This window comes from Vitis vinifera, chromosome 9, assembly GCF_030704535.1.
Source record: "Vitis vinifera cultivar Pinot Noir 40024 chromosome 9, ASM3070453v1".
In the NCBI taxonomy this organism is placed as follows: Eukaryota; Viridiplantae; Streptophyta; class Magnoliopsida; order Vitales; family Vitaceae; genus Vitis; species Vitis vinifera.
The window spans coordinates 5,666,050-5,676,965 of NC_081813.1; the positions used below are offsets into that span (position 1 = coordinate 5,666,050).

The following is a 10,916-nucleotide window of genomic DNA, read 5'->3' on the forward strand; positions in this document are numbered from 1 at the left end:
TACTTCATCTTCGTCAAAGCAGCTGCACACTTGTGACACGGAGAATCTAATCCTAAGGTATGCCCAAGAGGTAATTCATCTACAACAGGACGAGGCAACATGGCTGCCACAGTTGTAAAATCTCCTCTTGTTATTAGGCCCGCCACAAGCGTGCTTATTTGAGACCACGGATAGGAGAGCTATAAGTGGCGGTGCAATCCCACAGCCTAGTGGCAAGAGTGAGGATTGGGCTCACAGCTTCCATGCTCTCAGGGAATCTGAAAAACCAGGACCCGAAATTCAAGACGGTAGAAAGAGCAATGAAGGTGATGGCTGCTAGCTGTAATACGGGGGGCCATGAATAGTTAGTCCTTTGTACAGCTGGAAGGGCCCGATGCACTGCAAGTCTACAACTACTGCAACACAGAATTTAATTTTTGTTTCCACGTACACAAGAAAGCATGATGAAATTTCATCATTTTTGCTCTTTTAAAAATACAATACTCATTAAACACTATCATTGACATCAAAAGGAGGTTGCCAGCCTCAAATATGCATCAACGATGATGAAATGCAACACTAGACATGGGTGTTTGTGATTTATCTTATTCAAAATTTCCAAGTAAAATTATCAATGTATTCAAGTCGGTGACACAAGTGTTTCATTGCCTCATGTTGGACATGCTTTTATAAGTATAACTCCTTTTTATTATCAGGAACCTAGCAAAACTGGAAACCGCGAACTTAGTATTTGACTAAGTAATAAATATCTTTTTACAAACAAGCCCTATACGGATAAATTTTCTAGGTGATACGCAACCCAATTAACAAATGAGTCTATTATATATTTATTATTAAATTTAATTTATTCTCATTAATTATTTATTATATATTATCATTTTATATTTAATGAGTTTGAAAAAATTTATTAAAATTATAAATACAAAAAAATGAAAAACTGAAAAATAGAAAAAAAGAAAAAGAAATTAAAGAGGGTTCATGAGAGAAAATATAAGTGTCCAAGGCATGGAAAAGGGGATGTAGTGGTGGAAAAAAAAGTTATAAACATGATGGAAGGGTACACATTTTCTCTTTTCTATTTATAGAATAAAAAATAATATTTTTTTTATATAGGATGCAAGAATTCTTATAAAAAGTGCATTTGGTAGTGATTTCAAGAAGCGTTTCTAGTTTTTATAATACTTAAAAGGTAAAAAACTTTAAGTATTAAAAATATTAAAAGCATTTTTTAAAATCACTATCAGACGAACTCTAAATTGAAATAATAATGATTTTACAAGCAAATTAAAAAAGAGATGTTTTTACATCAAATGATTTTAAAAGATGTTTCTGATTTTAGAAACAAAAAACAGAAAGTGCATGCATCCAAATGCACAGTAAGTTTGAGCTTAATGAAATATTTTACATCTATTTACATTAAATTGAAAACACAAACTATGGACCCATCAAATCAGCAACACCTGCAAAGTGATGCCTTTTGAGCAGCATATACAACTCCACTGCACCATTTAGAGTTTACAAAAAATAGTCTCACACAAGCAAACAACAAATAATACAACATTTGATGTTATCCCCCACACACCACTCAGCACCAAAGCATATGCAAATAGCTTTATTCCATCACACTTCAAACACTCATCCTGCATAAATAACAATACACAGACATTGTTATGAACAGTACATGGGAACTATGTCATGCACCGAGAAAACATCAAGCTGCATAAAGTATATAAAACATCGAATTTGCAAATACTATTTCTGAATCAATGTTCAAATTAAAACTTAATCTGCAGTAGTTGCAGACAATTCTTTTTTTCGGAATATAGAATCTGTTCTTACGGATATTTAAATTTTCCAACAAAACCAATTATAAAATAAGAGAGGAAAAAATAAAATAGCATTTTTCCATGTTTATTAGTCATAGTGCCAAAGAGCCACTAAGATTTTGCAGGTATGTCCACTCATCCACCAGTGAAGCACCTTCTGTTAATAAGATTAGACTTGAGCAACACTTGTGTTTATACCATATGATTCTACCAAATAGTTTTAATTCAATAATTTAGGGTTTAGTATAGATTTTGAAATAAGAAATTTTGTGAATTTTAGAAGTTTATGCATTAATTTCAACTCTTAAAGAAAGCAGACCTGTTTTGTGCATTATAATCAGTGAATGATATCGGATGAAATGACCAACTTAAGTTTTGGAGATTTGGCTGTGGGTGGTTAATAGTTATGGAGAGTGAGTCAATGGTACCTGTTCCCTCATGAGTTTTAACTTCTGTGCTTGAGAAGCTGTGTTTAGGTGGCTGCCCTTGAGGTTGAACCTTCTACCACCAGTTTCTTCTTTCCCTGCACTTCCCCTGTTTTGTATAAGTAGCACCTTTCTATGAGTTGGTTATTTTAATAAATCATAATAATAACAGTGATATTTAATAATTAAAGTGTAAAATTTTCGATCTCCTACAGCATTTAAAAACAAAGCATCACAGCCTAATACCTGAGTGCTGGATTGGGTCAGCCAAGTATTGTGGGCAAAAATAGTTGGTGAAAGTCTCCTCCACAGATTCATCCTTCCATTCCAACCTTCCCCACCAGGTTAGATCTCCTTCAATTTTCTTTAAGCTCTTGGCGGCACTGTTTGAATCGATTGGGAGCCTTCTTAGCCTCGGGCAATTGATCACGGAGATTATTTCCAATGAGGGGAAGAGCAGTGCCCCCTGATAGATGCTCTCTAGCATTGGCATACCACCTAATACTAGAGATGTGAGCCTTGTGAATATGCTGGCGTGCTGTGTACTTGAAGTTACATAGTCAATACTTATCACTTCTTTCATGGATTCACAGGATTGAACACTAAGTGACTGAAGGCATGCAGCATAAATAAGCCAGGTCAAGTTCAACAGTTTTGGACAACTCCAAATCTTGACATCACGAAGACTGCGGAAGTGTTGGTTGCTTCTCGCTATCAACTGAGGGTTGGGGGTATCATATGATTGTTCCAATCCTTTGCCTCCCTGTTTTTCCATACTAATTTTCATTTCTTCCAATTGAAGACAATTGAATATAACAAGAGTCTCCAAATAGTTCAGAGATATTGATGATAGCTCAAGCAACAAGAAATCTCTGCAGTCATGTATACTTAATCTTCTTATGCACCTTTGTAACTTGTAGGAGCTCAGTAATTTATTGAGAGCAGCAACATTACGGAAGGAGAGAGATAACTCATCCATAGCTTCTATGGACTCCAATTCCTCCAATAAGGTGGTGCGAAATGCAGATAAAGCATTTCCATCATACATACTGAACAATTGTAATGATGAAAGACTAGATATCAATTGTGGAGGAATTATAAGTGCAAGCATACCATCCAGTAACAAGCACCTCAGTTTTGTCAACTTCATGATCTCAATCGGCAACTCTTTTACTTGTGTCATTGAAAGATTAATGTATTCCAAGTTCATTAATCTGTCAATCCCATCAGGTAACTCAGTTAAACAATGAGTGGTTGACAAATCTAGAACTCTTATGAGAGGCATGAATTGGAAGAATCCTCTTGGAAACGTCTTCAATTGAATGCACTCCCTCACAAAGAGAGTCTGGAGATTAGAGCAATGTGGTGTTTCTGGGAGTTTCTCAATATTCCATCCCCACAATGATATCCTTTCTGCCTCCTTCCAGCTGGTGACCCTCTCAGCCTCAACACGCCCAAGAGATTCATACACCAAAATCTTGTTCATCTTTTTTCCACATTCTTGACCTATCCATAGAGCCATGTCGTGTATCACATCGTGCATCTTGATACATTCTTTAAATCCATCACCCTCCTCTAACAAGCTTGCATTCTTTAGGTCTTCAATGATTTTGTGTCCTCGTCTGCGTGCTTCATATATGTCCTTATGGTCAAAAAATCCTTCACCAATCCAATGTTCTATAAGCTCATCATTCCTAATTTCATATCCCTTGGGAAACACAGAACAGTATATGAAACAAGATTTGGTGATATCGTCTGTCAAGTAATCATAGCTTAGTTTCAAAACCCCAAACTGAAGCTCCATACCTGAAATTTCCACTGGGAATTTCTTCAGTTCTCGGATTGCCTGATCCCATTTCTCGGGAGAATTCTTATCAGCCATTGCTCGTCCAACAGTAACAATGGCAAGTGGCAAGCCTTTGCACCGCTCTGCCACCTTTTCAGCAAGCTGCGGTATATCAGGGTGAGAATTCAGGGTGTTCTCTCCGACCTTCTTCATGAACAAAGCCAAGGCTTCTTCCTGTTCCAAACACTCTACTCTAAACTTCCGTTGAACTTCCATTTCAGTGCATGTTTTCTGTAATCGAGTTGTGATTATTACTCTGAAATACAGAAGACTTGGAAGAGGAGGAACTCCTATTTTTGAGAGATCAAATGGTTGCCATACATCATCTAAAAGTAGCACAAATTTTTTTGTTTTCAAGATGTTGAATATTTTTGTAGCCCTTTCATCCTCTGTTCTACCTTGCCACATGCTATCCGGGATCTGTAATTGATTCCGAATCACCTCTTGAGCCGCTCTCACACTTTCTTGCACCTTTTCTTTCTTGGACACGGCAACCCAAATCACTGTATCGAATTGGTGACTTGTTTTGAGGAACTCATTGTTGATTTTCTTCATTAGTGTTGTTTTTCCAATGCCTCCTGTTCCATATAATCCAATAATTCTTACTTTATAGTCGGTGAGGCAGCTGCACACTCTCTCATACAACCGATCTAAGCCCACGATATGCCCAAGAGGCATTTCATCTACCACAGCACGAGGCAACCTGTCTGGTACAGAATAAAAATGTTCGATAAGCTCATCATTTCTAATCACATATTCCTTGGGAAATATAAAGCAATATATGGAACAAGGTTTGGTGATAGATAATAACTTAGCTTCAAAACATGAAACAATTGATCCTCCGTACCTGAAATTTCTAGTAGGAAGTTCTCCAGCTCCTGTATCGCTTGTTCCCATTCCCCAAGAGTATTCTTATCGGCCAATGCTCGTCCAACAGTAACGAGTGCAAGTGGCAAGCCTTTGCATCTCTCCATAACGCTGTAGGCAAGATTTCGTATATCAGGATGAGAACTTAGAGTGTCCTCTCTGACCATCAGCATGAACAAATTCAAGGCTTCTGTCGATGGCAAACACTCTACTTTAAACCTCCTTTGAGCTTCCATCTCACTGCAGATTTTCAAGGATCGAGTTGTGATTATTACTTTGGACCCGTCTTTAGCATCCGGAGGAAGAGGAACTCCTATTTCTGAGAGATCAATTCGTTGGCATACATTGTCCAACAACAGCAAAAACCTTTGTCTTTTCATGATATTGAATATTTCTATGGCCTTTTCATCCTGACTTCTATTTTGCCACATTCTACCATTGATCTGTAACTTGTTTGCAATCACCTCTTGAGCAGATGTCACGCTTGCTTGATTCGACACTGCAACCCAAATCACTATATTAAATTCGTAAGAAAATTGGCGGAGGCGATCGTTGTTGATTTTCTTCAGTAGTGTTGTCTTGCCAACACCGCGTACTCCATATAATCCAACAATTCCTACTTCATCTTCGTAAAAGCAGCTGCACACCCTCTGAGACAGAGAATCTAAGCCCACGGTATGCCCAAGAGGTAATTCATCTACAACAGGACGAAGAAACATGGCTGCCACTCTTTCAAAATCTCCTCTTGCTATTAGTTCCGCCGCATGCGTGCTTTTTTCAGCCACTCTCTTTACAAGGTTGTATTTTGGCCGGATATTACGACAGCTTCCCAGACAATATTGCTTTTCTAGTAGTAGATCCGCTTCTTGCAGAATCGCATCCACTTCATTTTTCAAAACACCAACGTCACAAAGCCAGCCTTGCACCTCCAGTAGGGGTATCATCTGTTCTCGCTCTTCAAGTTCCAGTCTTCTCTTTACATCTTCACTTCGAAGGTGCAGTCTCTCCATTAGGCGTCTCAAGTTTTCAACATTTTGTTTGAGACCACGGATATGAGAGACACAATTGGCCGTGCAATTCCACAGGCTAGTGGCAAGATTGAGGATTGGGTTCACAGAGTCCATGCTCTCAGGGAATCTGAAAAACCAGGACCTCAAATTCAAGACTTTAGAAAGACCAATGAAGGGGATAAGAGGTGATGGCTGCAAGCTGTATTTTTATTTTTTTTATCTAGTGCGATTTGGTTTTTAATTTATAAAAACATTAAATGGTTCCAGTTAAGCCCAGGTTGTCCGAATCTTAACCTAAATGGAGTTGAGGTTTAAAAAATCTAATCCAAATGAACGTAAGGATTAAAAATAATTATCCAACCCTACCCAAATATTGAGTTGGGTCCAAATTACATTAGGTTAGTCCGTTCACGTTCCACCATTAACTAGAATTATTATATGTTTAATAGTTTATTCCTTTTTGTTTTCCCATTTATAAAATAGTTTATGTTTAGAAATCAATGTGGACTACTTTAATAGGTTTGAAAACTGGGCCAACAAGTGGTTGATTTAATATTGGGTTATGTGTTGTTGCCATTTTCAAGTTATTCCCAGTGAAAGTTTATTTGAAAATGGCCAGGCATGGCCACTTTCAATATTATTATAGTTTATCATCATCGGCCAAACATTTTCTATATTTTTACAAATATTTTATTCAAAATGGTATGACTGATTCATCAAATAACATCTATTTCTCGTCTCTTGAAGGATAAGAATATTTTTAGAACATTATTTCAAAATGAAATGTTTAGAGATGTTGAGGTATCATAGGGAACTTTCATGAACCAATTTCATTTGTCTATTCTATTTTATTGAAATTTTAACATAAATCCTAATCCCATCGAAAAATAGTTTATTTAGATGTCTATATATCTCAATTTAGATTAGATTCCTGGCAACATAAATCATTTACATATTTAATTCAAAAAAATAAAAATAAATTGACCATTGGCTTTACTATTAAAACTCCATCATTGATCCTTGTTCATGATTAATACCAAATTACAACAAGTGATCATGAATAGAACAACTTATGTTTTATAGGAATGAGGGTGATGAAAATGAAAACTGTTCGGGCTCTATTTGAAAATATTTTCAAAAATGGTTTTTCAAAAATAATTTTTAAAAATAATTTTTTAATATTTTTGGAATGAATGTCGTTTATTTTCTAAAACAATGTTCAATTGTACTATAAAAAAAGAGTCTCACTAAATATTTAAATGAAAAGAGATCTTAGTTCTAGTCATTGAACTTCTATTAAATGTAGTAAAGTTTGCTTTTGTTAGAAATTTCATGACATTAACAACAAGAATTTGAGACTTGAATGAAGAATTTCATACCTTCATTTATAATGCTAAACTTTGATGGTTAAAAGACATAAAAATTGTAATACATTTTCACTTTCCTATTTGTTCTTAGCAATGGTTGATGAACAATCCTCACATAAAAGAAAATGATGGTGTGGACCCCACATTTCGGCTTATGCTTTTCCACTCGATAGCGAGCTTGATTTTATTTCAAAAATGATTTTATTTATTAGAAAATGACTTGAAGTCGCCACTTATTTTTGTTTTATTTTTAAAAAGGTAAACAAAATAAGAAAGAAAACCCTAAGTGTGACTCCTTATTACTGGAAAAGGTGGTCTGTGAAAAACCGGATCGGGTTTGGGGGTCAGATTACTTATTGGAAAGGTACGATAAAGACCGTAACACCCCTCTAAGTCCCTAAAGTCTAGTCTCTACTAATGAAATGAAGCTAATGTGGCAATTGATAAGAAAATCAATGAATACTCAAATCAATCATAAACATGGGGGAATCGGAACATGCACAGAGTATGACCAGAGTGAGAGTGGGTGCGTACCTAAGCAATGAACCACTATGCACTATCAAGAGAGGAGGTTAGTACACAATTAAGGAATGATCTCATACATGTCATAGAGAAGAATAAATTAATAATGTATGACAATCAAATCAATCAATCAACTATAAAATCACATATGTTGAGCCCCCACCAAAGCCCAATTTATTTTTGCATGAATCAATTCTATAAATTTCATCACTTGGAATTACAAAATTGAATCTATGCTTATTTTAAAACATTTAAAAAAACATGGGAGTTAGGAAAATCACATACCAAAGGAAATGACAACAGAATTTTATTAAAAATGGGACTCTTAAATTATCCTGAAAATTCTAAGGGTGAGAGATGAGATTATTTGAAAATATTGAAATCCAAAAGGTTATTTGAATGAAGGGATTTGGAAGATTAATTTTCAAAAACCAAGGATGGTGAAATGAGAAAAAAAAAAAAAAAAAAAAAAAAGAAAAACAAAAGGCGACACGTGGCCACCAAGATTTGCATGCCAAAGGTGGCCATGCATCATTCCAATCAAATCCAACCCCAGTTACTTTCATTTGGTTCAAACCCCGAGGGAACAGTCAGCTGCCTTGGTCCTGATCTTTTGGAATGAATTGCTTTCTCTTCTGCTACATGGAGTGCATGTGCCCCTTTCATAGGACAAATCAAGTCTGACAGCATAACCCAGTAGGTCTCTGTCATTCATTTTGAGAGCCTTATGTGCTGCTTCTAAAGTAGCAAACTCAACATGACCCAAAGCCCTTGAACCTCTCGTTTGCATCTGAGGAGTGGCAGGGGTTTTGGAAGCTTTCTTCCCAAATTTTGAATCAATCTGCCTCAACATCTACCATTTCCCTATCATAATCATTCTTCTTTGGGGTCTTGAAGTGATAAGGGAGAATCAAATTCTCCATGATACGTGCTGCATTACTTTTCTGTTAGCAGAATATCTGCTACGTGCTTCCTTCCTTTTCTGTTAACATAATATCCGTTTGTATAGCTGTAGGGATATGCTCAATATTTGTATTTGATTCTTTCCTATTATGTAGGAGTTTACAACTGTAATTATCGTGTATATATAATGAAGAGTTATCTCCTCATCTGGTAAGGAGGATTTCAGTCATTTACCGTGTTTATCAAACACCTTTATGGTATCAGTTTCAAGTTTTCTTTTTTTCGATTCTGACCATGGCTGTTTCGTCTTCTTCACCTCCTACTCTTCCGCTCAATACAATGGTGCATATGCTCACCATTAAACTGACCTCCTCCAATTATCTATTGTGGAGAAATCAGTTCGTTCCTCTATTAGCTAGTCAAGAGCTTTTTGGTTATTTGGACGGTAGCATCACGACTCCTTCTCCCATGATTACTGCCTCTGATGGCACCCCAAAATCCAATCCTACATATACCTCTTGGCTGCATACCGATCAGACACTGCTCAGTTTACTCTATTCTTCTCTCACAGAGGAATCTATGAGTGAGGTACTGGGTTTCCGTCACTCCCACGAGGCCTGGCATGCGCTTGAAGTCTCATTTTCGCACCGATCAAAGACTCGCGAACTGCAACTCAAGGATGAACTCCAACTGACGCACCATGGCTCTCAGTCCATTGCTAAGTTTTCTCGCACCTTCAAAGGCCTTTGCGATCAACTGGCTGCTATTGGACGTCTCATTGACGACACGGATAAAGTCCACTGGTACCTACGCGCATTGGGACCCGACTACAAGATCTTTTCTACCACTATGATGTCACAACTTCCTCTACCATCCTTTGTTGAAATTGTTCCGAAAGCTTTCAGCCATGAAATCTTTGAACGGTCAGTTTCCCATTCATCTTCCAACTCTGCTTATTTTGTGCAGCAAACTTCCAAAGTGGCTGGTCATAAGCAAGTGAAGCATCGGTCTTCAGCTTCTCCTACACCGTTTGCCAACTCAAAGTCATCATCCAACTCCTCCGTCCACTGTCAGTTGTGTGACAAAGAGGGCCACTCGGCTAAACATTGTTGGAGTTTCCTGAAACTCAAGAAGAAGCAATCGACTAACCTTGTTGAGGCTTTTTCTGCCTGCTCGATTCAGGATTTTAATGACTCTGAATGGTTCCCTGACTCTGGTGCAACGTCCCATATGACTAGTGACACCGAAGATGTGGATCAACCGGCTGTCTATTCTGGTAATGAACGTGTCATGGTTGGCAATGGTCAGTCCTTAGCAATCTCTCACACTGGTTCCATTTCATCTCTTGTTCCGTCTAGTCCTCTTCTTTTATCTAATGTCTTAGTTGTTCCTGGAATTAAGAAAAATCTTATTTCTATTAGTCAACTTATTAAAGACAATAATTATTGTGTTACCTTTTCTTCCTCTGGTTTTACCATACAGGATCGGGTCACAAGAGTGGTACTAAGAGTTGGAAGATGTGAAAATGGTCTCTATGTGCTGGATCGTCGTCATCATGCCTTAGTGTCCACTACTTCTTCACCACGAGCATCTGTTCGTTTATGGCATACTCGCCTTGGTCATCCACATTATCGTACTGTTGCTTCTCTTTCTAAATTAGGATCTATTTCTTGTAGTAATAAATTGGTGAACAATGATTCTGAAATTTGTGTTGGTTGTAGACTTGGCAAAAGCCACCGTTTACTTGTTTCTCTAAATAATGAACGGTGTGCTATGCCTTTTGATCGTTTTCACTGTGACCTATGGGGTTCGTCACCAGTTTCTTCCTTTAATGGATATCGATACTATGCGGTTTTCATTGATGATTGTACTAGATTTAGTTGGATATTTCCTTTAAAACACAAATCTGATTTCTTTGATAATTTCATCAATTTACAACATTTTATTGAGACAGTTTTCCGCCAAAATCAAATCATTTCAGTGTGATGGTGGAACTGAGTTTACTAATAATAAGTTTTGCTCTCATTTGCATTCGTGTGGCATTGATCTTCGTCTGGCATGTCCTTACACTCCTAGTCAAAATGGAATTGCCGAACGTAAGCATCGTCATATCATAGAAACAGGTCTTACTCTTATGTTTCATGCTCGTG

At 37.1% G+C, this 10,916-nt stretch overlaps 1 protein-coding gene across 2 annotated transcripts; it reads right to left on the bottom strand.

Annotated features, from left to right (window-relative positions):
• Positions 1–1,356: 1,356 nt before the first annotated feature.
• Positions 1,357–6,154, bottom strand: LOC100265187 (disease resistance protein SUMM2). Of its 2 annotated transcripts, XM_010656428.3 has the most exons (4): positions 4,945–6,154; positions 2,498–4,804; positions 2,255–2,360; positions 1,357–1,640 (listed from the first exon to the last, which is right to left on the bottom strand). In XM_010656428.3, exons 1-3 carry the CDS (start codon positions 6,086–6,088, stop codon positions 2,299–2,301), a joined length of 3,513 nt encoding a protein of 1,170 aa, XP_010654730.2. In that variant the 5' UTR covers positions 6,089–6,154; the 3' UTR covers positions 1,357–1,640; positions 2,255–2,298. The 2 variants fall into 2 exon arrangements, with proteins under 2 accessions (XP_010654730.2, XP_010654731.2); XM_010656429.3 differs by lacking the exon at positions 1,357–1,640 and having other exon boundaries at positions 1,885–2,360.
• Positions 6,155–10,916: the final 4,762 nt, after the last annotated feature.